This window comes from Aythya marila (assembly GCF_965140915.1).
Source record: "Aythya marila genome assembly, chromosome: 4".
NCBI lineage: Eukaryota > Metazoa > Chordata > Aves > Anseriformes > Anatidae > Aythya > Aythya marila.
The window spans coordinates 47,405,188-47,432,123 of NC_139045.1; the positions used below are offsets into that span (position 1 = coordinate 47,405,188).

At 41.9% G+C, this 26,936-nt stretch overlaps 1 protein-coding gene across 2 annotated transcripts in view; it reads left to right on the plus strand.

Annotated features, from left to right (window-relative positions):
- The window catches only part of ADAMTS3 (ADAM metallopeptidase with thrombospondin type 1 motif 3), a 134,243-nt gene that overhangs the window by 26,133 nt on the left and 81,174 nt on the right, over window positions 1–26,936 (plus strand). For both annotated transcript variants that reach the window (XM_082759722.1, XM_082759723.1), the window contains one exon: window positions 25,574–25,730. In XM_082759722.1, the coding sequence (XP_082615848.1) occupies window positions 25,574–25,730 (157 nt within the window). The remainder of the gene's footprint in view (window positions 1–25,573; window positions 25,731–26,936) is intronic.

Below are 26,936 nucleotides of genomic sequence, written 5' to 3' on the forward strand. Positions count from 1 at the left end.
AAGCTGGTACTTCATCCTTACCATGTGTAATATAGTCAGAGTTTATGCTGGTGTTTTCTCAAGCTCCATTCACTTCTTGTTTGATTTTACAAGTTTTTCTAATGGGGTTGGATTTGGGCCAACAATGGGTTTGCCTCAGCCCATGTGTGTCATCCTCTCCTGTCTTACAGGTGGCCCATTCTTGCTTAGAACAAATTCCCTTTTCCCATGCAAGATGTACCTTTTTCTTCTTCCAAAGCCCTCAACAGAACTAATTTTTGTGAACTTTCTTCTGTGGGAGGAAAATGCCAAATAAGTGCCTGCATTGTCCTCAAGATTATAGATACTGTAGGTAGATGCATGAATCGCTGGGAGAGCATCTGCAAAAAGAGACAGAACCAGATGAGAGAGTGGGGAGGAGACCTGAGGCTTTCCAAGCACCAGGAATCCCTCTCCGCCTCACCTCCCTGTACATTGGGACTGTTACCTCAGCCTAATACCAAAGTAAAATCAAACCCAAGTAAAATGAAAGCTCTTTTTTTTTCGGAGGTGCAAGGCTAACTAACCTCTTTGCTTCAGCAGGTAGTTTTGGAAGCTCATACCACCTTCCTGCCTGCCTGTTCGAGGATGGTGAAATGGGGAAACCTCCATGCTCTGTGCTTACTGTACATAGTAAAAAGGGTTGTGCTCAGAGTTTCCACTTTGTTGTATGCTTCATGTTTTCAGGGCTGATTCACCCGCTAAGTCCTCCTCTGAAATGATCATTTTCCTATGGGTTGCAGTTCTCTCTCCCTGTTGTTCCAAGAATTGCGTGGTCATAGGAAAAACTGAATCGACATACAGTAGTATTGCTATGGACTTAATGCAGATCAAGTTAGGCCAGGATATAAGGAGCTGCACAAATATCTTTCATAGCACGGAAATATGCGATCAGTTTGGGTAATAGGTTTTCCAAATGGAAAAAGATGGCGTGTGTTTTTAAAATGGAGCACAAAAGCGAAAGGCCCGGCAGTCTCACTGACCTGAAGAAATCCCTCCTACAAGAGCTGTTTTCCTCCTACATGGAAAGGGGCAGAAGCACCCCTATCTGCTTCCTCTGCCCTCTGCAAAAGGTGCTGAGAAGAATCCCCCATAAGAAAAAAAAAAAAAATGGGAGCGTGGGCAGATTAGGTTAAAACCAAAATGCAAAAAAACCACTGAAGTATATTACACATCCCTGGTCCCTGTCTGTCCAACTGATGATGCAGCAGAGAGAACTGCTGCCGTGACAAAGAGAGAGGGGACTGCAGAGAGATCACAGATCTCTTGAGCTTTGGAGGATGAATCAGAACCTTAAAAAAACATTCCTTCTGAGAAAGGGATCATAGACAAATTTGAGGTTTTTTTTTGTTTTTTTTTTTTTTTTGTTTTTTTTTTTTTTTTCCCATCTCCTGTAGCCTTCTCCTGTGTGATTTCTTAGATGGAGAAGGAAAGAGCAAGATCTGGGACTGTAGGCAGACCTGAGTGGGATAGTTGAAGGTTACCTTTGAAGTAACCCAGTCCTTCCCCTCATCACTTTAACTTCAGTCATTCCGTGCTCAGAATGGGGCCTCGTGATTCCTGACAAAACGCTGGGCCTCTGGTGCCTACGTGGTTCCTACAGAGCCCAAGCCAGGGTCCATGTGCAGCACCGCTGTCATATGGGCACTGGTATTAGTGTCAGCAGTGTACTTGACACTGCTATTTCTTTTTTCCAAGGGTCTTGACAGCCTTCTCTATGAGCTATCCAAAGCTTAAATGCTTGAAGTTCCTTCTTCGGCTATGCCATGGTGTGAGTGATGCTTGAGCAGGAAAAAGGGGAAGAAAAACCCAGTGCTCACTTAAAAACAGCCAACTTTACAAAGCTGTCTGCTTTAATGGTACTTAAGGTTATTTTTGATTGAGAAAGGAGCTTTTTCGTACTTACCAGCACGTCCTTCTGAAAAGGAATGTATTTATGAATCTTTCCATGTTATTAGCCAGGTAAAACATGCCTGAATACATCAGCTAATGCTATATGTATTTGGCTTCAGTGTAGTCCATTCAGCCACACGAACAAGTTCAAGATAGCAGTTTTAAACTGTGTTTAAACCTACTAGGTAATATTGTGTATGTCTCTGTCTTAATTCTAAAGCACTGTCCCAGCCTGCTTTGATTAAAATCACTTTATATGTTACCAAGATCCCGGGCTTCGTTACATGTTTTTTACATTGAACACAAGCATTACATCACAAGCGTGCTTCCTAGACTTCTTGTGGGAGAAACTTCATTGCTTTATCAGAAAAGATCCTATTTTAAGTACAAATGTATTGCTCAATTTCCGTTCCCATCTTTTGGTGCTTTAATTGTTCTTGAATTCCTTCCCCACTCAATTCCCCTGCCCTGTTCCAGTAAGGCTGTGGGGTCTGCTTTGTGCCTTCTGCTTACTTCCAGCTTCCTTACTGGAGTGTTTGAGGGTGAATGTGTGGGCACGTGCTTGCAGTTGTGCATGTATGAATATTTTAGAGAGAAAAACCTTTTTGATATTTGAGGGCAGCGTAGCAGTAAAACTTGGGAATAGCCTTTATTATCTTAGTTTATTAGTTTATTTTTGAATGTTTCCATGTGGCATATTAAGGGAAGGAAGTCTGTCTAAAATATATTTTAATTCTGTGTGTACCCGTCTGGAGGTGCTGTGTGTGTTGTAAAGCAGAATGACTGCGTTCTTATCATCTGTCTTTACTTACTCTTCGTTGCACTGATAGAGTGGCTCTCAGAGACGAGAAAGCGGTTAAGGTATGAAAGGGATGCTTGTTTGTGACTATGAATATGTGAAAATAAACATCTCCCGTGCATAATTTGGACAGTTTTGAGTTTGTATGCCAACAGTGTGTCCCTACAGAACAGTTATGGTTTTACAGCCCTTCTTGAGCTAAACTTGACAGAAAATAAATTTTGCTAAACTGCTTCTTTGCCCTTACATTTAGAGTATGCGTATACTAGCATTTTTTTGGTATGCGTGCTATGCAGAAGGAAAAAAAAAAGTTGCCATTATTTTGGTGTAATTAAACAAAAACAGTCTCCCTTCATTTCACCCTCAGAATACCACTGAGTCTGCTCTTGAGTCTGGACTTCCCCCGACTCTGCAGAGACCAGGTGGAGCGTGTGCGGGTGCTGAGCACCTCACACCGGAGGAAGCAGTGGGTGTGATGGAGGTGGCCTCACCAGCACTGACTTTGGCATCGCATCAGTGTCAGGGTCCTCAACTCCCCATTTTGAGTTTCCTCAACATGGCATTTGCTTTTCTAAATAACCTGTTTTGTGAGTAGCAACCAAGTGAGATTCAGTGCTCGTTTCATCAGTGTTTATTCCATGAGTATCGATCACTCTAGTAAATAAACTTTTGCTGTCATTTGTGATTAGCTTGTGTATAGCTGAAAAGTGAGGTTGGGTTGAGACTTACTTGTGCTGCTTCCAGATATTGCAAGAGGTTCACTTAAGCTTTCAGGGTTTAGCTGTGGCTTGCTTTAGCATCCCAAAAGAGACTTTCTAGCCTCCTCAGTACCAGTAGCGATGGAAGGGTACTGTAGGATGTGTGCTTGGGTAGTCTTCCCATGCCATCTGCTACTTTCTGTGACAGAACAGGACTCAGGGACACATCTCCTCGCTGCAGGGAGGCTGCAGCCAAATGACCCAAGTGCTGCAGTGGGAGCCTTTGGCTGCTGGAGCATGCTGCTGCTGTCAGAGGCACTGCTGTTAGGAACGACCCATACTTTGCTCACAAAATGAGATAGCTGGGAAGCTATGATGATCCTTCATGGTGTGTGTGCAATTCAGGGTGGAAACAGGGAGTATAACAGGCAAGGGCTACACATGCGTGTTCACAGACACCACTGCATGCGTGTCTTGCAGCACCTTTTTGGAAATAGTCCTGTGTCAAGAATACCTTTCCGTCAGCACCTCTGTGCCAGCAGATTGTGATGTCCTGATGATGGCCTTGTGCAGGTTCTGTGTTTCAGGAACTGCTTGCTCACCTGTGGTATTTTCTTCCTACTGGACTAAAATAATTCCTTGGCACACCAGGCTTCTTTGGGAGCAGTCATCTGCAAATGGCAGGAATGACTGTCCAGGCACTTTTTTTTTTTTTTTTTCAGAATTGATGATAAATTCTAATAAATAACTAAATTAGGTCAAAATGATATTTTTGCCTCTGTATTTCATGTCACCTCAGGGCAGCAGTGGTTACAAGACTTCTGTATTATTTTTCCTGACCCAGAGCTTGACACAGAGACCTGAGGGCCAAGATTGTCTGAGGTTTGCCCTGTTCTTCCGATGGCATTAGAGTGAAAAAATGTGCTCCAGAAGTAAAACAGCCTTGGGAATATCCTGCCTTGTTGGCCTGCTGCCTCCAAACTTTCCTGTTTTCTCTTCCTTACCTGGAGCTCCTTTCTTCAGTCCCGGGCAAAACTCAGAACATAGCAGGGATAAAAACTGCAAACTTCTCATGGGACCGTATTGAGAGACTGCATATGTAGTCAGCCCGCTGCTTTCCTTCATCTCCAGCTCCCTCTGAAAGATTACCAGAATGAGTGGGGCTGTGGATGGAGTGATTGTAGGGTATGGTGGTATACAAGGTGCTGGCATTCGTGTGCCTTTTCCTTGGCAGGCTGAAAGGATATTGTCCTCCTGGGAGTCCCTTCTGCAGATGCTTCCTTGCAGTATGAAAGAAGGTTGGAATGAATAAGGGAACAGCTTCCAGCACACTGCTCTTCAAGTTACCAACACTTTGAGGTTTTGAGATGGTGTTGGGCTTTTGCCCAACCCAGCTGTCTTGTCTCTCTTCTGCCTGTATCTTTTGCAAGAATGTGTTGTTTTATCCATAAGCGACTGTATCAAATATATCTTTATCTAGAGAAAGACCTTTTTATTTGAATACCTTCCCAAAGTGTTACTGAAGGATTCCATTTCAGGTAGGATTGTTTTCATCCTTGTACTGCACGGGAAGTTAGGTGCACCAGCAGTGCAGAAGACTGACAGTAGCGTAAAAGATTAGAGACTAAGACTGCTTGTGAAACAGGTGTTGTGGGTCTGGGAGAAAAATTAAGGGAAACAGACAGAAAAAAACATTTGTGAATACATAGGGCTTCCTTTATCGCACTGCGTCGGTTCCCTTGATTTATATTCACAATTGCTATTGCTGCCTTTCCATTTGTCTTTTAAAAGTTTCATAAAGTCCACATAAATTGTAATAAATGTCTGTTAAAATGTTTTGACTGCATTTCTGAGCCCCTGCTCTGCTGTGGCTGACCTTAATAAGAACTGAAAGCCTTCACCATCTGCTGGCACCTCAAAGGGGGACAACCCTATTTCCTGAAGCATGACTCCATTTAGTAAATGCCTAGAGGCTTAGCAGAGCAAATGTGTTTTTCACATGTTAAAGGATCACCCAATTTTAACTGTTAGAAAAGTTTTGGTACCAGCAATCCCTTTGCAGCTGGAGACAAAAAGGAGATTTTCTTGGTTGTTAGCAGAGAGAGCCTATCCTGTGGGCAAAGCCTCTTTCCAAATCCGCACAAGTTCTGATTCTTTTCTCACCTAACTGGTAAGCTGCAATAGCCACTTGGAAGGTCAATAAGCCTTTCTTATACCTGAATTGAGAATTTTTATGGATAAATGCTTCATGCTGAAAATCAACCTCCTGGTCTGTGTGGGATCTGCAGCCCTGGCTGCACTTAAGAGGAGAAGAGGGAAGACGTTTCTTCCCTGGTGTCTTAGGAACAAGGTGTTTTCCTTCTGCTACATTCAGGGGAAAGGCTTGCTTTCAGTGTCTTGTTAGTACCATATCGTGCTTTTCTGTAGGTTTTGGAGGAAGTCAGTTTCCAGAGGTCTTCTGCAGTCTTCTCCCTTCAACTATATCAATTCAAAAAAGGTGAGGGTGGTTTAGCTTTTTTTTTTTTTTTTTTTTTATTTGGAAGGGGTTCATAATGAGGAAGCATCTATATAGGACACTTTTTGGAGACTGAAAACAGAGTTTTGATACTTGTCTTATAAAACAAGGTCTCAATTGTCCTGTCAGCAGAAAGCAGCAGCAGGATAGTAAATAATTGAAAGGAAGACTGAAAGTGGAATCACTCCCTTCTATTTGACGTTTCTGCATAATTCCTCATCCTTCAATTAAGCGTGGATAAGATGACTGGTGCCCAAACTGTTTATTTTTGTGTCTTTTAGGCACTACCATTGACTTTTTTTTTAGGCTTTTCTGTATGTCTTTTGCCATAGCAGCAGCAGTGAACATAATGTCCTGCATGAAAGTGTATTTGAAGAGAGTGAAAATAAGTGTTTTATGATACCAGAGAAAAAAAGAAAGCAGGTTGGAAACTAGAAAACAGCCTTGACTGGAATGCACAGAAAGGCCTAATTGTTCAACTGACTTTGAAGAACATTTCATCTGATTGTAGAAAGTTGCAGTTCCAGGAGGTCTGTGTATAACAAACTGGCAAGCCTCTTTGTCTGAGTGAAGAATCAGAGGGGAGCAAATGTCTGCATGAGCTGTTGCTGCACCAGGTGATGCAACTCTTACCTTGGCCACAGGATGGGCAGAAGTGTTGACACCAAATGGGCCAAGGATTGCTCGTGTGCTGCAGCACAAGGAGATGCTCTGGTTTTGATAATCCTGAAGATAGGGGTGTCTTCCTCAGATAACCTGCTCTAGAAAGGGATTTAAGAACATGAATCTGGAGAAAGTGTGCATGAAAAAGCTCCAACTTTTTGTTAAACTAAAATGTCCCAGCTTTGATTGCCAAAACTTCTAGACTTTTACTTCTGGCTTACTTCTGAGTTCGCAAAAATATTCCTTAAGGTGGAGCAGTTTTAAGTGTAATTGATAGATTCTAAACAATAGATTTAGAGGCTCAAGCTGCTGTGTGTAAGTCAGTATAATGCTCCCCAGTTTGTCCTATCTCATGAGACATAAGAGCAGAAACAGTAACTACAAGGGCAGACTGAAACGTGCTGTGAAGCTGAAAAATGGGGATTTACATATTGCCCGTGTTTGCATTTGCTCTGCTCTAGGTACTGCTGCTTTAGCGATACCTTCTATTTAACGTATGAAGACCTACTCAAAAGTAAACAAGGAGGAGTATCCAGTACTACATTCTGTATTTAGCATGTAGAAGATAGACCCACATTTGGGGAGGTGGAGACGTACCAGTGAGTGCATCTGAGCTCAGTTAAATGATAATGTCCTTAGTGTAGGTGGTTAAAAATGGCCTGAAACGAATCACCAGTGGCTGGTGCTGCTCTGCATATCTGTTTTGTAGCTGTTACTGAATCACACCCTTTAGTCTTGGCTATGTATTTTCACAAAACAGTGTTTTTAAAGCAGTTTGACAAATAATTTCCTTTCTGGGTTTTTGCTTTTTGTTACCAAAGTAACATAAGCTTTTTAATTTTTTTTTATTCCTGGAGACTCACAGCTAACAGTTTATAAAATAGCCCAAGCTTATTAAAATTAGTAAGTACAACCCTTTTTTATGGTTTCAGTAATAAAAAACAGATTGTGTGACTTCTGTGGACCCTTGATAACACGCATAGTACACATGAATTGGGCACTCATTCACATTCTGCCTTCACATATCACATGCAGTAAAGTATGTCTGAGTAAAATAAAAAAAAAAAAAAAGGTAAATAGATACTGAAATAGTCAATGTTCTCAAAACTTAATCCTTGTAACCTCTCAAAGTTCTTACTGACTGTAGTGTTTGTACTGAATTTGAAACTGCATTTTGCAGGGTAGAGATACAGAAGCCATATTCAGTAATGCCTTTTTTTGATGTTCCTTGTTTATTCAGCACCGTACTTACTTGTATCTGGAATTTGACCTCAGAGCTGCATGGTCTGAGGTTTGCAAAGGCAAGAAGAAGCAAGACAGGACAGAAAATACAATGCAGCATTACTGAAAGAAAAAGGAAAAAGCGGAAAGCGGGCAAGATGGGTTTGTCTGCTCTAGGAACTAGTCATCTGTATTACAAGTTCGTACCTTAATGTGGAAGGTCAGGCTGGAATTCTAGTCGTCACTCTCTGATCCAGGCTCTGAAAGAGTTATGGGAATAAAAGTTAGTCACTTCGACCTCCTGACCCCGTGCTTCATCGGGAGTTTCTTGAAATGATGGATAAAACTAAAACACTATTGTTCTTGTTAATGGGGCGAAATATTTGCTTCACTTAGATTTATAACTGATACCTAGTTTTCACAGACTACTTTTGCAATCTGCTTGATAACTTTAATAAATTGACTTTTTTTTTTTTTTAAAGCAGTATCGGTGCAGCAGTAAATTAACTTTCTAGCCTTACACAAATCAGTCATTTGCATTTCATGTTTCATACCTGACTAAATTGCTAATGTCTAAAATTGCTTTTCCTTTGGGAGATTTTAGCATGGTGTTATTTTGCAAAAAGATGTAGAACCAATTGAAAAGAATGAGCCTGTTGTAAGTATTGCTAGCTTTGGCGTTTCAGTACTTTGAAATGGCACTTCCTAGATTTTGATCAACAGAGTATTTCCATTCAGAGAAAAATACATCAATTTGCTGTTTCTTCTCTTTGGTTAAGAAAAACAGTAACTGTCTAAGGAGATCTCTGCATTTCACCTTAGTTTTGACAAAATTTTCTATTATCTTGGAGAGCCTTTTATATAGGGACAGTCTTTGTTATCTGTGTTGATAGCTTGCCAGTAGCACTGAGACCCATGTAGCAAAGGACAAGTGAGTGCAGCCAAGCTGACCCTGGTGAAAGGCCAAGTGCTTTGCAAAGCTCATTTATGTGCTCCTTACAACGTAAATTAGCAAACCGTGTAAGCTGATATTTGTGGAAATGGAAATCGTTAAGGTTGAACCAAGCTCTCCAGTATCTATCCATTTTCTCAGGAGCATGTGAGTTATCAGAGTTCATTACCTTTAGTCTTGTCTAGAGCTATGTAATTATTATTCTGTACTGTTTCTGAAAATGACCCACAGAAGAAAACAGATCCATGGGTAGAGAAACTACAGCCAACTATGCAGAAAGCAGCCCACAGGAAAGTCTCTGTATGAGAATGCATATCTCTAAAATCAGTGAAGATGATGAAAAAAATAAGTTTCTACTTAGTAAATACAGCAGAGAAGTCAGGAGGGGTCTGTGAGGTCACCTGGAGTACCCTTCTGCTGGAATTTGACGGGTGCCACGTGGGAGGTGTGGTCTTAGGATTCATGCTGGGTGTGTGTTAGGGCTTGAGATACTTCATGTCTTAGAACATTAGAGATGTGATGTCAGTGTTGGAGCACCTCAAATGGCTTTGTCTTCCATGGTGTTGAATGCTCTGTGACGTGAAACTCATTGCATGACTTGGGCTTTCTCAAGAAGAGGCAAAAGCACAAATTTGCAGGTCTGCAAACACACGTGCAGGTAAGCGGCAGAACAGGCAGACACTCGTTGATGTGATAACACATATATCAGTGACAAGAGTGTGTTTGAATCACATCATCATTCCTTCTGAGCCTCCCTAGACAGCCAGCAGGCGCAGCGGCCTGTAATGGGGTGCAGGAGGAGAGCTGCCAGATGGGAGCTGGGGTGGGAGGAAAATGGCAGTGTGGGACCTGGTCAGCTCACTCGTGACTGCTGTGTGGGCAGGTGGACCACACAGATCCCTCAGCATTGCTCGCTGCAGTAATTTGTGTGTTACTGTGCATCTGGGATGCTGGTACCTGCTGATAGCTCTGTGGCATCATTCCTGGCTAATGCGTACAGGCAGCAGACAGACAAATATTGCTGGTGTGTGCCGTAACAGGCGTGTGCTGCTGACCTCAGGTGTCCCCATTTCTGTTCTCCAGATCATGAGATGTTAATATTACGGTTTTCTTTTCATTTTCTATGTAGTTTTGGAGTATTCAGCACTTGATTTGGAGCTCTTACTTCCTTCTTTGAAAGCTATCAAATGTCCTTGCTTTTTGTTTTTCTTTCCACTTTTTGAAGGAAGCTATGACTCTTATGTAATGCCATGACTCCAGGAGTGGAGAAAACACCAAATTTACAGCAAGCACTGTCAACCTCGCGCATACAAAACTTACTGGCGCAATGGGCCTGAGCATCTGTTGTCATACACCTACTTCAAGCTGCTTTCACAGAAGTGAATTTTGCCATTGCAAATAGCCTTTCACCATAAAATAGGTACTAGCATAGAGCTGTATTTGCCACAAAGATAAAAACTTGTGCTCCGTAAATATTTCCACAGAGATATGCTGTGCTCAGGGAGATGCCTGACTGTGCTGAGTGTGTTCCACGCATACTTTTCAGTTTTTAATAACTGATATTTTAAAACCACAATTCCTTCTTTAAGGACAAAGCATTTTGCATGCCAGTTTTGCGCCGTTAAAATGAATCTGTGTAGGCTTTCCAAGAACAAAAAATAGAGACACATTTTTCCACATAAAATCAAAGTTTGTTTTTTCTTTTTGCTTTCATATAACTCTTAAGGAGTTCCATTGATTTTTTTTCTTAGGCTTTTTGAAAGGGGGGAAAAAGAAACCCAACATTTGGATTAAAACCAAGCATGAGAAATTTCAGCATAAAGGAATTTTCCTATGTATGTTTATAGAGGAGACTAAAAAGCTTAATTTTAGTCCTGCGCAATGACCCAGTAATATATTGCCATCTTCTTTTCTTCTGTGCAAATTCAACAGACTGTTGGTTAGCTCTGTGGATCTCCTGTATGTGTTTTGCTCCTTATAGCGATGCATCAATGAGAGTGTTGAGAGCTTCTGTTCTGCAGAGAAGGACGCAGAAATTGTGGGAAGATTCTGCTCTCACATCAGATGCAGACATAGACATGGAGTAGTTCTAAGCTGCATACGTTTTAAATGTGGTTGCAGATTTCTGTGGGAACATCAGTTAATTTTTACAGTCCAGCCTGGTAGGTCACAGGCATTGCCAAGAGACTCTCACCAGCAGCCAAGGCCTCCAATTGCACCAAGCTGTGGGGTTTAGAGACACGCCTGTCTTGGTTCAAACTTACTATTCCTGTTTGGCATGGCACTGAATGATTATCTCATTTTTAAAAACAGATATGAAAGATGTGCATGATTCTGATCCAAATTCACGCAGCTCAATTCTCTGTCCTCTGTCTTTATTTCTTCCTTTGCTTTATCAATGGACTGTTCAGAGATAATGATCTCTTCCTTCTATTCCTACTTCCTCCTTCTGTACTAAATTGCAAAACGGTCAGTTGTGCATGGCTTTTGTCTATGCAGTTTTTCACAGGACAGCATTAAATTAGATTATAAACTTAAAATGACGTTTAAATTATCAGATTACATAGAGTGCCCTGGATGTGTTTAAATGAAGAACATAACATGTATTTATTGAAAATTAGTTTATTAACCACAGGAAGAACTCCACTTTTAGTTAAGGAAATCAGTATATTGTTTCTGGTCAGCTTGACATTGGTATTTTAGTATGCATGCTATCACAGAATCACAGAATTGAAAGGGTTGGAAGGGACCTTGAAAGATCATCGGGTCCAACCCTGCTGCCAAAGCAGGTTCCTTACAGCAGGCTGCCCAGATAGGCATCCAGACAGGCCTTGAATATCTCCAGAGAAGGAGACTCCACAACCTCCCTGGGCAGCCTGTTCCAGTGCTCCGTCACCCTCACCGTGAAGAAGTTCTTTTGCACGTTTGTGCGGAACTTCCTGCGCTCTGTCTTGTGGCCATTGCCCCTAGTCCTGACCCCACAAACCACTGAAAAGAGGTTGGCCAAATCCCTCTGTCCCCTCCACCTCAGGTATTTATACACATTGATGAGATCCCCTCTCAGTCTTAATTTCTCCAGGCTGAACAGACCCAGGTCTCTCAGCCTTTCCTCATAAGGAAGATGCTCCGGGCCCCCTATCATCTTTAAATCTTAATTATCTTAATTTCTTATTCCTAAATCATGTCCATTGTTTGTAAGAGGATAGTAAATATTCCCATGTTTTCATCCTGGTTTTGAGTTTTCATCCTGATATTTAGTCGAACAAGTAATATTTTTCCTTGTAGCTGCAGATGTTTTTGCTTTTGAAAAACTACTATTAAATGATTAACTGAATAATTCAGCTTGTTATGATACCTGAGCGGCAGGTACTGTTTGATTATTTAATTTGATTCAAAAGCATCTCCAATATTTTAAAAGAAATGCTATCTTACTCTATGAACTATCTTAATTAAAAAATCTTACCCTTCTCTTTGCTGTCTGCGTTTAGTAGCCTTCAAGAACCGAGAGCAAAATGATGCAAGAGCTCGCTTTAATTCTGAAATGTACTGCGGGGAGTTCTGCAAAGATAAGACTTGATATAACAGTGATTTTTATATGACATTGATCATTGAAATAGGAAAAGTTGCTTGTTGAATTCCTGTTGCTATACGAGAAATAGCTCAAAGGGGTCAGTCCTGAAGAAGCCAGCAAGTGTGGATGTGTTGCCTCACTGCCTGCCTAGAGCCCAGGAAGCCTCGGAGGGGTATGTGGGGACTGGAGGCCCATCCATGGTGCGAACAGATTTCATGTGCAACCCTCCTCCTTCCCTCCCTCTGTAGGCACCCAGCTATTGTGTCAATAACATCTGTTTCTCAAAATGTACAGAGCACTGCCATATTACTTTTTTCCAGCATTCTTCTAATGTGTAGTATTTTTTTATATGCCAAGTATGTCGAGGCCATAAATACTTTAACATGCAGAAGATGTGCAGCAAGAGAAATATGTCCTTTTGGACGGCTTTCCCCCTTCCCTGCCAGCCCCGCAAGACGGACCTCGGCAGGGGCCTGGATCCCCTGACGTGCCTGAGGGGTGGGCTCTGCCAGAGCACGGGTGGCAGCCTGAGCTCTGTGCCACCCGCTGCAAGTCCCTGGGGCAGCCCAGCCCGTGCCCTCACCAAGGTAGGAAACTTACTGGGCTGTGCTTCTGCATCGCCTGGGCTCGCTAATTCCTTTGGAGACCGCCTCGATCTGTCTGTCTTGCTCCGCTCACAACCACTGCATGCGGTGGCAGTGTATTTCTAGTGGTATTGTCACAACCTCGGTACATCATGTTTTCACCTGCACCAGCAAATGTCTGATGGAAAGACCTGCTCAATCAGCATGGAGGAGTGAGGCTGTGTATCTAGCTAACATATCAGATCAAGGCAGTACATTGCAGTACAGTAATATGGATCAGTCAGTCTAAATTATTGAGCAATGTCATAAATAGAATAAAAGGTGTGATATTTGATTGCTCTCACTTTATTTTGACAAAGAGCTATGTTGATCTATGCAAGCAGTGACTAGAGGTAAAATAAATGGAAAAAGAGCAAGAAGTAGGTAGGTAGGTATTAGGGAGATCCCAGTAGCATTATGAACAGAAGGGGAGCTATATGCTATTTTGCCAAATGTATTTTGTACATAAGTAATGGGACTCGTGTATGCATTAAGTTACTTAACTCCAACTATCCACACAAGTCTCACCAAACTGAGATTTATGACTTGCGCTGTAAGGGTGTTAGGAGACGGTGACTACAAAACAATTATACTTTGGGAAGGGAAGAAAGGCTTTATCCACAAAATCTTTTATCTAGCAGGAAAATACATCTGTGTGGTCAGAAATGTATCTGTAGGCATTCTGCCACAGATTTTAGCCCTTGCAGATAATGGACATGTTTTTTGGTATCAGTTATATGTGATTCTGTGCTAGTTTAATAAATGAAGCCATGGTGCTATACAAATGTGCTTCTATTTGCCTGTCTTCTTCAGTGGTAGTATTTATTCTGATATGAATTTTTAAAATTGCTATTACTGTTTTACTTGTATGGTACATTCTTTAGCTAAAATTTGTGTCCCTTTTCCTGTGGTGTCAGGACTTGGCTGTGTCTGTCAGTGATATGCAGCTATTCCAGCAAGGATTAGTGGCTTGTCCTCCTGTGTTTATTTAATAGGTGTGATACTTGTTGTGATTTTTTATACAGCACCTATGATCAGGTAAAGCACCTCGCTGAACTGCCCCATCAAAAGCTGGTGTCAGGAGTGGCCTGCTTGTACTGCAGTGCCTCATGCCCGCTGCTTTTTGTCTCTGCTTTTGTCAGGAGCTGGTTGGCCTTTCCCCATGGTCAGCGGTGCATGGCTGTGGTGTGATGGGCCAAGCAGACAGAAGGGACTCTTGCAAAAAAGCTAAGGCCAGCCATCAGCACCACATCCACCAGGAGGACTTGTCAGAATCCCAGCCCAATTCCTGCCTCCTTGCGGGAATCTAGAGTCATGCCCACTGACAGAAGCCAGGGGAAGTGAGTCAATTCACAAGCCAGGGGAATTATCCTGCCACGTTGTGTGCGTAGCCCTGATGTATCTATGTGAACGGTTGCACCTTTCTGTGTTTATGTCCTTAAGCTTCTCAAAATGTCATCCTCCCCAGCCTGTCTCCATGCCTGGGCATATGGGTCCCTGTCTGCACAGCAAGGGGTGCATGTAGGCCTCTCAGGTTTGCAGGTTAGCTGGTCTGCCCAAATTTTGAGATCAGGTGCCTGTCCACAGCAGAGGCTCAAAGAAGACACCACCAGCCACGTACCACGAGGCAACCGCCTGTACTTGTCGTAACGCTGAGCTAGCACGAGGTAATGTGGTGTGATGTGTTTTGCTGTGCGCTCTTACCAAAATGGATGTGTTTGTGGTGCACAAAGACATTCTGGAAAATAACACTTCAGTTAGTACTTGTGAACTGAAGAGGGGCATCATTGGGTGAACTGTGCAACTGGAGAAATTTCTAGAAAATGTCACTCTTCTTACCTTAAATGTTCTTAAAGAAACCTGGAGGATCAGTTGATTCTTGACAAAATCTGCATGTCATGTGGCATGAGAAATAATATCCGCACAGTGCATTGAAGAGCTACACATGTAGGAAACTTATAATCAATTCCCACCTACCGTAGCTCTGTTTTGGTGGAGGCGGGCAAAGGGAAATGTGCTGCAGGCAAAGCATCCTTCTTTGCTTTTATTTTTCTTCCAATAAATCAACCAGTGTTCAGTGCGGCTCCAAAAAGTTTTCGTCTTTGGATTAAAAAAGCGAGCAGCAGGTAGCTGTGACGCAGGTTTTGCACAGTCATTGAACTGAACACACCTTAAACTAACAGAGAGGGTGAAAGGTAGCAGTGTTTTTGCGCTGAATCTGTGTTTTTAGACGAGGCAGCACCTTTTTTATAAAAGCATGTTTATATCGACTCCTTAAGAAGTTTAGACTGGAGGGCTGTCTCCAGAAACTGCCCCCCTCCCCTTTTGCCAAGTCCCATATGTTTGTCTTGGCAGGATGCAGTGTCTGCTTGGCGGGTGCTGGGATATTAAATTGAGGGAACACAGAGCTCTTGATGCTTTTCAATAGGGCTTCTATTTAGTTAGCGGCAGGATAGAGCTGTCAGCCACCTGCGATTGTCCAACCGGGAAAAAGGGAGAAATAAAAGGGGTGGGGGGAGAGCCCTGGAAACATTTTCCACGTTTTTGGATACAGTAGTCAGAAGAAAGCATTTTTAAGGTAGCAGCTTTGTGTTGGTTCACTTTTCATTGAGTTCCATATGTGCAACTGTTCTGAGTCCTTCTGCTGTGGTTCTGGCTTCATCAGCATCAGTGGTAGGTGAAACAAATGAGGACGCTAGCTCAAACTACTTGGGTTGGCACAAGCAGCACTCATTTAACTTATCACGTGTGGAGAATGTGTTAAGAGATTTTGTTAAGAGCCGAACAAGCAATTTGTGGCTCGAAGTGAGAATAGATCCAGATGTTCCAATTCTGACACTTATGAATGCTGTGCATATTTCTGCGTTTCGTTTCTAGGGCATGTGCACGGTGATGGATTCATTTGTTTTACTGCATAGGAAACCGAAGTGTCGGGTTTCCAGCTTGGTTACTCTTAGGTGATGCTGGTGGAAGGCAAACTAGACTTGGCATATGCAGTGTCCCTTTTTGCTAGATAGCAACACTGTTGGCACTCATACAAGAGAATGATACTCATCTTCTCTCAGACAAATAAAGCCTCCTTCCTACCCCATCAAATGCTTTGAAGGAAAAAATATAAAGATTTGGAGAAATCTCCAGAGGGAATGGGGAAGGACTAATACTTTTTTTTTGTATTTTTGCACGCTTGAGCAGTATGTCAACATTTGTCTTTATTCTTTCTTTGGCTTGCTTTTTGTTGGTGTCTTATTTCTCTCTCATTCAATGAGAGGATGTCTGAAGAGTCTGTTTGCCTGTACTGTTCTACTTGAAGAAACACCTTGATTTTTGGAGGTAAGACGCATGCAAGGTGAGACAGGAGGGCTGATATGTAGCATGGACTTGATACCCTGCCTAAGAGGTTGTGTATTTGTCATGTGAAAGAAGAGTTTCCTTCCCCTGTTTTTAAGGACAGATGTCAGAATGATGGAGGAACTGCCTCCTAAGCAGGTTTGTCAGCTCTTGAAGACAAGCTGCACACTTGATAGCTGTCACACAAGCTTGCCAAACAGTGAAGTATGTACTTAGGCAGTTCTATAAATATTTGGGCCCTACTCTCCTGACCTTGGGTAGCTAATAGTCCCTTTGCTCCCACTCAGATGGCAATTGATCTGAACAGTTGTGGGCTCCAAAAGTCCTATCATACTTTTTACAGACAACACGTCAGTGTGTTTCCTGATGTCCCCACTACTATCCTCACATTGGATTTAGATCTTACTCTTTTAATCAAACAGATGGGTCATCTTCCTTAGCATGGTCTCCCCAAAAACAGGGGAAGCTGATTGTGCAGGCAGTTTTCCCCTTTCCCACTGAATTTTTAGCTGTCCTTGGGCTGGAAGGTAACTGTCCTGGCTCTTTTGCACGTGGCTGCTTCCCTGTGTGCTGCAGTGAGAGCTGTTACCTTCTCATTTCCACTTCCCTCCTAGGCAGAGTCCAACTGAGTAGCTTCTTCTCATTACTCCATATTTGCAACTGTAAGCTACTGAAGGGTCCAAAGTTGAAACTTTCCTCCAGAGGGAAGGTGACTTTTGCATCCTCAGATCCCTGTGCTTGATCTTTTTCTTCATGGTCTGAGCATTTCTTATCGAGGACTGTTACCGCAGCCTGACTTCATACAGGCAGCCTCCTTCTGCTGAGCAACTCCAACCTGCTTTTTAATCTGCTTCTTTTATTATTGACAGCCCACTCCATTTAGAGATGAAAGCAGAGCCTTGAACATGATGGTAAAATTCAATTTTGTAAGCTTTTAATCTCTCCTCTTTGAAATCTTCACACTACGAACACAGTATGTGGTATTTCTAAGTTGCTCTTTATATTACAGAAGAGTATAAGGATCCTAAGCTGGATAAAAGATGCCTGTAATACAAATGAAGATTGTTATGTAGCAAAACACAGTGAAGCTCTATTGATCATGTATCCCTCATGGTGCAGTGTAATCAATTATATATTGGATGACTGACTTTTTTAGATCACAAAGTTTTCTGCCTCGGGTACAGATAAAGTAGGTCTGCAATGTGTATTCAGCTGGAGCAGTTGCCATTTTGCTAAAAGCCTATATAATAGTGGTGAGAAAGCTACACTGAGTAGGTAAACATTTGATTTTAGGATACCAGGAAGGATTTTATCTCTCTGTTCACTGTATAGTGCAAAGCTCTGGGTCTTCATGAAAGCCGTTGAAAGCAGACAATAAAGCATTTAATCAAGGAGTGTGAGCTCATACAGAGGAATACGAAGCTAGTCAGCATTGCATGGCTTGTGTTTGTATACTCAGTATCATCACAAGAGAGTGGCATTTGATGTTTATCTGCTGAAGACCCACTTGAGCACCAAGTGCACCACTGAACAGGTATTTGCATCCAGTCTCCAGAGCTAACTCTAATCTATTAGACCTGCTGTATCCAATACAATGCAGTGCTGTTTGTCCTCAACTGGTAAAAAACTTTGACTAAAGATGTAATCCCAATTAACTGCCAGAAGAATATTTACATATTGCTCCTAGCTTCTAGTAGGGAGAGGATAAAGGACAAAATAATAATAAAAAAAATATAATAAAAATAGAGGTTTTAAGTCTCGAACAAGCCTGGAGACAAAGGAGTTGGTTAGAGAAGTCTGAATTGAGCACAGAGAGCAGGTATAGTGTGAGAAATACTCTGTTCTTGAGAGGGACATTTAAGAATGTGATCTTTTCTTTCTCACCTAAGTAAAAAAAAAAAAAAAAAAAAAAAAAAAATTAAGAGAGAGAAAGAAAAGAGGGAGAGGGGGAGAGAGAAACCTAATGCGAACAGCCTTTCAAAGCAGCTTGACAATATCAGTGCTCTTACTCTACACTTGACTCCCACGCATGCCGCATTGGTCTGGGAGCAGCCATGTCACAATCTGTAAATACTTCAATATTATATTTCTGGCTTTCTTAAGGCAGCCTCATGTGTTCAGTTCCCTCACTGTTCAAATCTGGCCTGGGAGAAACGGCTGCTAATTAATGCCTCTGTTCCCCAGAGTATCATGTCAACATTTTAAAAATTACTTCTGCATAGTACAAAGGCACTAGGGGCAAGTTCAGAACATAAATGGTATTATACCTTTGCTGTGGCAGATTCGTTATGTCTTAGAAAAAATGCATGCAACTCCAGGGTTTTCAAAATACAGATAACAGCTGAAATCTAATATTGTGGAGGTAAGTGGATTCATAGATGAAAATAACAGTAAAACCACAAAAACATGAGGATGAAAGCATTCTTCACTGAAAGTGATCAATATATTATGTATTCACTGGCCTTAAAGTCAATGGAAAAATAGTTAAACTGGTTTGAATTCAGCTACAGTTCATTGTAGCTGAATTCATTTTCTACTTAAAAGTATGTAGTGTTAGTGATACCAAAGTGGGCGGCACAAAAACCCCTGAGGCTGAAAGTATGTAGTGCTCCTGGTGATCACGATGCTGGTGTCCAGATGTCTTCCTCAAGAGCAGAGCAGGAAGATGTCCGTGATACTGGCTTCAGTTTCCAGTAGCAACTCATTTACAAACAGTGTTGGGAAATGCGTCCTGAACCTTTACAGCCCAAACTGAAAAACTGAAGACTTCTCCCACTTGTATCCTTTAATATATATATATATATATATTATTTTTTTTTATTATTTTTTTTTCTCTAACTTTGAGCCCTTCTGATTGAAACCTAAAGCTTGCAGGTTTATGTCCTTCAGGAGTCAGCTGTCTCTGCTGAGCATGGCCGGATGGGAATGCCGCCAATAGCTGCTCTAGCTGGAGACTTGTAGAGAAAAAGCAAGAGTGAACTCTTTCCCAGGAGGGGTTTATATGACACTTGGTCACTGAAACCTCTGCTCACGCTCTTGGTGATCAATACACCGGTGTTTTCTGATGAGCAGCACAGTACGGTCACCCTGCTCCCCTCTAAGTGCTCCTTGCTGCTTAGGTTAAGTGGTGCGGCCTCTCTAAGGAAACGGAGTTGGAAGGAGCATGTAGGCAGGCCAGCGCTGCATAGCTGTGGTTGTGCTGGCCCTGCTGCTACCAGGGAACTGCTCACCTCCTGCAGCACGGGGTATTGCATCAGGCCTGGGTTCCTGCTTAGAAAGCTCCTGGGTTGCTCTAGGGAAGAGGCACCGTGTTGTGTTTTGCTTTCCCTGCTCTTTCCCTTGGAGCCCACGGTGGCCACTGCTGTATGAGATCCAGGAAAATCTGTGAACTGGTGCTTGACTCTCCTGGAGCTCGACTCCTTGTACCGACCTCCCTTCATTCACATTCCCAGTTCACCAAATGCTCTGCACGTGGAATTAGCAAGAAAGCAGTATGTGCTGAAGCAGTTAGAAGATCCGATGGAGGCTGGTAGCACAGTATGCCTACTTGGATCTGCTCTAAACATGGACTCCTTGAATCATTTCAGTTGTTTGGTGTTTCCCATTAAAGATTCTGTGCTCTTTCCAAGTATTTATACGCAGGTGGTTGTAATACTTGTTTTCTATTGACAGTGTGCCTGTAGTGTATTTGGTGTAGATCAGCATCTACACCAGGTCAGGTATCCTTCCATGCTAGACGGTGTAGCAACGCAGCATGTGAAGGCAACTCCTGCTTGGAAGAACTTACAGATTTCAGTGAGAGGTGGCAGGGAACCAATGCAGGTAGGGCAGGAGGTGGGAACAATGAGACGCTATTGATGAGTGCAACAATAGAGGTCTTAGCACTACTTTTAACATAATGGCACTACTTTTAACGTAATTTTTGTCCTACTTTTTTCATGGGCAATTTGGCAAATGAGTGTTTTGTAGGGGGATTTGCATGAGGAAAAAAAAGCTGTGGCTTTCATTTTTGGAAACACCATTTCTCCAGTAGGTGAAGACAATTAGAAGAAAAAAAAAAAAGAACCAACTTGCAAACAGAGGTGGGCAGCGGAGACTGGCATCAAGAAGTGAGTGTCAAGAAGTGGCACCAAGAACTGACCTCTAGGTATTCACCCTGAAATGATAGGTGGGATGGGGATACTGTCATGGGTTTATTTTGTAAAATAAATGCACTGTAGGTTTTAAGAACTCAAATCATTTCCTACTCTCCGGTAAAGCTCAGGAGTGAGTATTAGGAGCACTTGATTTGATAATGGCCAATACTGTGACTCGGCTGCCTTGCTGAACAAATGCTTTCACTTTCTGACATTTGAGGGTGGGCTTTTCAAAACACACCTGAGAATTAAATGACTTGCCCTCCTTGCAAACCACTAGAAATGGGGCATTTAACTTCCTAAAATACTTTTGAAAATCCCACCCGTAATGTTTACTCAAATATTGAAGTTAAATGTATCCATTCTTAAGGGTCACTCTACAGTTGTCTGTTGTACTGCTCTGAATGAATGGTTCTTTCCTCTCTTGCAGCTAATACCCTATGCATATTTATACAGAATCATGTTCCCCCTTAAATGCTGTTGATTTTGGCTCAGCGACTCCTTATTTAACCTGCCTTTGTGGGCTAGTTTCTCAAGGCTTTATATCATTTGTAATTCCCTTATTATTATCGTCTGTGTCTTTTTGCATTTGAAAAAAAATCCCCCAGTTTTCCAGGTTTTGTTTTATCAGGATCTTCCAGTAAGAACATGTCCTCTACTGTCCTCTGGGAAATCCTCCTGGGTGGGCTGCCTGTGCCACACTGGATTTGGCCTTGCTCCCAGGCACCTTTTATTACGAACTCAGATGGGACCTGCTCCTGCATCTGCTTAATTCGGCAGAAAGGCTTTCCCTCGGTTCGCTATGCACCATTACTTCTGGACTGGGGAGGGCGGCGAGGAGAGTTGCAGGGATGATGTGGGTTACTGGTCAGGAGCCGGCTGAAGACAAAATTATAGATATTAGGCAGCAGTGGGGGTGCAGAGAAGGTGCTAAACAGAACTCGAGCCTGTTTCCCCTGTGGGACCTTTCAGTGGAGGGGTATTTGCTGCCCTTTTAAAAGCAGGAGAAGTGAGTCTGGAAAAGGCTGAGAAATTAATCCACTTCCCCAAGTCTCAGTCAGGGTTGAAGTAGTGCTGAGAACAGGCGGGTTTATTTCCAGGCCTTCTCAGTCCCTGTGCCACAAAGGCTTCTTTTTGCTTTTGGTAGCTTTGTTGTGTTCTTGTTTAGACTAGTGAGGACAGTTCTAGATAAACTTCACAGAAGCACAGATTTCCAACTGCATCCTTCGGTTGATGGAAATGTTGAACATTACTAATTTGTAAGAAAAAGTAGTAAAATTAATAGCATTCCAAGATTTCAGACTGTGCTTTCCTGTATTGCTCCATAAATGTGCTTTTGTGGAAAAAAAAATTCCACTACATACTTCTTTCTTGAAAATCCACCACAATCTTTTCTCCAAGTGAGCCTTTAAAAATATGTGCTCTAAACACCTGCTTGCTTTTCTGGCTGGTGGGGAAGGAAATGCTGGGTTGACAGTAGAGTTTACAGTGAAGATTCACTTGGAAATGTAATGCCTGCTTATGCCCCTCTTTCTCCATTCATTTGGAAAACTTAAAACTCTTTATTGATGAAATTTTGGAGAAAAAAATGGAATGGAAAGAAAGATGGATTTTGCATTCACACTTTGGTGTAGGCTGTTAAAATGGACCAAAACTGTTCCTGTTGGTTCTACGCTTCATTTTCCAATGAAAGGAAAAAAAAGGTTATTTATAAAAATGTGTTGGCTGTTGGAGTGTGCTGTGTAACATAATGCCATGATAGTAATTTTAACTACTGTGTACTCAGTGTCAGACAGAGCGTGTTAGTATTTACACTGTTTGTTGTAGTAGTAAAACACAGCAAGGATGAGTATCTCAAAACTGGGTAAATTTTGTAGTCAAAAGTAGATGAAAAAACATATTGAACTTTCACACCAGTGATAAAAAATCAAGCCTGCAAATGAAGCAGAGTATAAAACAAGGCTGAGAAGTGTGGAAGGGATGAGGAAGAAAGTCAGTGAGTTATGTTGTTGAATAAAAACCAAATGTGTTCCTGTTAATGTAACTTTTTTTTTTTATTTTTTTTTTTTTTAATCCACATTCAGTTTTCCTTCCTCAGCCCTTTAGGTTTGGCCCTCTGACGACAAAGCCACAATTGCCTGCTTTCCACTGTAATTCTTCCTTTCTCTCTTGGGACTGTGGGGAACACCGTTCTTCCAAAAAGCACAACGCTGCATGTGGTAAATGGTCTGTGCATGCTGCCTTCAGCCTCTGTGAGCCATTTGACGCTGTGTATTTTTAATTAACTTCTCTGCTGCGCCAGGCGGAGGTTGTGACTTGTACTGGAGGTCAGGTCATTGGCCTTGCTCTGGATCTGTGGGAGTTATCGTTCTCTAGGAAACCCACGTTGCTGGTGACCAGTCTGAAATCCGGCCTTTTAGCTCCATTTGCAAATTTTGCAGAGCAATTGCATCATGTTCATTTGTGATTGTGGGCCTGAAGCTCCTCAAAGGATTTCCAGTCCACTGAAATTAATGGAGTTATCCTCTTCCATGAGACTGAACAACAGGTAGAGATAAGCAGTCTGTCTGCATAAATACTCATCTCTAACAACTGGTTAAAAAAAAAAAAGAAAGTCTAAAAGAAACCTCTACCCTTTGATTGAAGTGGCATCTAGCGAGGAAAAGGGGCATGACCTGATCCTGTGTGTGATTCCAGATATGTGCCAAGGCAAAAGAGACTGCGCTGCATCTTCTACAGAAAAATCGTGTGCTGCAGCAATTGTGCCAGATAACAAGCAGCCCTGTGCTTTGTAGATTTAGATGCTAGTCTTTTCTGCCAGATGCCTTTGCAGGGAAAGGGATCTTTGTGCATGCTGTTAATCTCAAAGTATATACTTCTTCAATTTGCATTTTTTTCTCATGAACCATGATTAGTTTAGCAGGATTAAGTGAAATAGGTTGTTCACTTGGGGTACTTCTCTTATTAATTAGTAATTAGACTTGTAAAATAGCCACTGTTTCTATCTGATATTAATACAGCAGGGTTACCAGTATCTGTGAAGTTAGTAGGAGCCTTTTCAGTAGAAGATAATGACTTGCGGCTTAAGGGGAGGGGGGTGTGTGCAATGTCTTAGGTCTGTCAGAGTGTTTTATGGAGAGCTGTAAAAATGGAAACTGTACTTGATGCTTGCAGATTATCCTTATATTCCTTTCACAGAAAGGCACACCCATTCTCAAAAATACAATTGTAGGCTCTGCAGATTTAACGCAGATGACAAGTATATACATTAAAGCTGGAAAGTGAAGCCAAGCTTCACTTCCTCACCAAGGACTTTGGATAGAACTACATTCAACTCATAGGCAGCAGCTTCATAGAGCACTTTTTTCCTTCTTTTCTCGTTTTTTTTTTTTTTTTTTTTTTTTTTAACCAAAAAGTCTTTATGCTAAGATAAGGTCTTACATCAGTAACATAGCAACTGTGCATACAAAACTTAGTTCTGCTTAGAGAAATGCCAAGCAAATAAGCCGTTAACATGCTAAGGAGCCTTGTTAATTCCCAGTCTAATTATGTGTACTTACATGAAAAACTGACTTGTGATGCTAACCTGAGTTATTTATACCAAAGATCTCACTTCTCATTGCTATTCATGTAATGAAAAGAAAGGGAAAATATGGTATTTAGATTTATGCAGTTTAGCTAATATTTGAAGAAGTTTATTGACTGAAAAAGTACACAGATGTAAGAAAAGGCACGGAGCATGGAAAGCTTGTGGTGCAATACCCTTTGTGCCATTTTGGATACCTTGATTAAAATATTCATTTTAATGCGCTGTTATATACTTTCATAATTCTGTCTACTTATGTCTGACAAATTATGTAAGTTTGTGCAGAAAATGACTCTGGCACCCTGCAGTCCCACTCTGCCCTCACTGCCACCTCCTCTGCCCCTCAGCAGGGAACAGCCATAATGGACAAGGACAGGGCTGCAGAATCGTCTCTTCCTGTCCCCTCCCTTGACAAAGGGACAGGCACACACGTCAGGAGGATCTGGTGGAGATGGAGGAGAAGTGCCCTGAGAGCCATCCCTATATCATTTCCTTGTGAGGAGAACAGCATTGTATAAAAATAAGGCCAGATGGGTAATTGTCAGTAATTGCTCTGCTGCATTTTATAGTCAGGTTCATGTTTTGTAAGTTAATACCTTTGAAATCAGCTTGCAGATTGCTCAAAATGTGTATCCCATTGGTGTTTTCCACTGTATTTCTTCAAATGCTGTGTACCTGATTTTCACCCTTTGTGATGTTCCCACTTTTACTGGCTGTGTCGGAATGAGTGCAGTCGTACTGCTCTTCAAGACAGCTTCAGAGTTGAAGGCCTTTACTAAGGGTTTCCTAAGTGACTGTTTCCTTGAGCGTGTTGCCAGATTTCCTTCTCCGTTATTTACTGGGATTTATATTCAAATACTGAAAAGAAATTTTCCCTCCTGAGCTTGAGTCTCTCTTCCCTTACACTGGATTTAGGCAGGTGTGACTACTCTGAGTGTAATTGTGGTAACCACCAGGATCAATCTGCCTTCTCTGTAAACCTGTTGCACAGCTTTTTCAGGCGGAAGACATAAAAAGAAAATAGTCTGAAGGATCATCAATGGCTACATGGTTACAGGACCTAGCAATATGTGTTTAAGTAGGAAACCATATGGCTTCTACTGATTTTAATTAAGTAAAATGAAGGGTCTGAGCCATGAGAGGTTCAGAATACCTCCGAGTTTAGGATTTGCAGCACACAGTGCTCAGCATACTGTACATGGGTTACAAATTAACTGTGTATAATGTGCAAGTGATAAACTCCTATGTGACTTTGGTCTTGGTTGTGTTTTTGAAGGGGTAATGTCTATCATACCCATACAAGATTTTAACTTAATGCCTCTGAACATGGGCCTCAGGCAGATGAACAGCGTCAGAATGCAGAGGATATCTCCTCTGGCCAGGAGTCCAGAGGAACTACCAAAGTTCCCAGCAGTAATTTGATTCTTACAGTACAGGAATATGCTGAGTGTTTTATACTTCACTCCTCTTGAGATTTGTTTTTAAAGCATCAGGCCAGGCCTTTGGGCTCTCAAGTGACTTATGTGTATGCTTTCTCTCTTCCTCACCAGGCTGGAATGATAAGAACTGATAAGGATGAATACTTCATTGAGCCTTTGGAAAGAGGAAAACAAATGGAAGAGGAAAAGGGAAGAATCCATATGGTGTACAGGCGATCAGCTGTAGTGCAGCACACCGCTGATATGCTCCCCGATGTCCACAGAGAAGGTACAGTACACCTGTGTGCTTGTTTACAAATCCCTTCCAGGTAACTGTAGCCTACTGTAGCTTTTGAAAGAGGCAGTTTTGACCGAGCTGTTTGAAAAGACAGTGTTTAAATATTTTGATGAAATATGACATCAGTGTCAGGTACACAGTTCCTCTGCCAAGAGCAGCACTTGTGCATGCATCTAGGAGGTCAGAACCTAGCCATGTGGTGTTCTCTTCAAGAAATGCTGCAAAATGCTTGTTGTTTTTTTTTGCTCCTTAAGCCAAGGGCAAAGTTTGTACAGATGTCAGCTGAAACTAGTCTGAGCTCTGCCTAATTTGTTATGGTGTTGTGGGACATGACGTGTTAATAGAAATGCTCACATGACTTCAATATTCTACGTTGTTATTAAGGCTTGCTTGTCTGTACAACTTCTGTTTAAAATCTGGGTCTTATTTATTTCCAAGCATAGCTAAATTGTGCCAGTGACTGATAACTGTTTTCCTACTACTACTGGCTGCAATTAATACCGTTTGAAAGCAATTGTCTTGATCAAATATATCCTTTGACATATCCAAGAGTTCTGCTGGGTCTTAAAGGTCATATGGTTGATCGGTTGATCCACCTGAGAATAATTACCATGTGGTTCAATCCATTCCATTGCATGTTTTTTCCTTCCTTTTTTATTTTCTACAAATCCTTACAAGCCATTGCATTGCGTAGTAAATGTAGAATTTTTTTGATGCTATGGATTAAAGAGCAGCTCGTCTCCCTTTCAGTAGTTTACCTTCTTTCAGCATCTCTTAGCTTCTCAGATTCCTCTTTGTACTTCCTTGTGTTCATATGTTCTTGCAACTTAAAAGGGTTTGAGAACAAATACAACACCAGAATTAGAACTTGATACAAACATTAAATGGACAGTAGTGAGCACTTCCTCATCATCAGTCCTTAGGGACTTAAATTATTTGGTGTGTTTTTGTAGTCCTGTTTCTGAAAAAGAGGTAGGAATTGCCAGCCATTTCAAATAAAATCCTGTAACATTTCTGTTACCTCATCAGAAGGCAAGACCACGCTGCTGACAGCGGTACGGCATGGCAATATCACAGCAGGCCCGGAGACCAGCAGCAGTCTGTACCATGCAGGCTAATCGACCTAGCTTTTCTCTGAGCTCTGTGCTGTCAAAGGTACTTTGCTTTTGGTACCCAAATGAGGTCATTCAAACATTG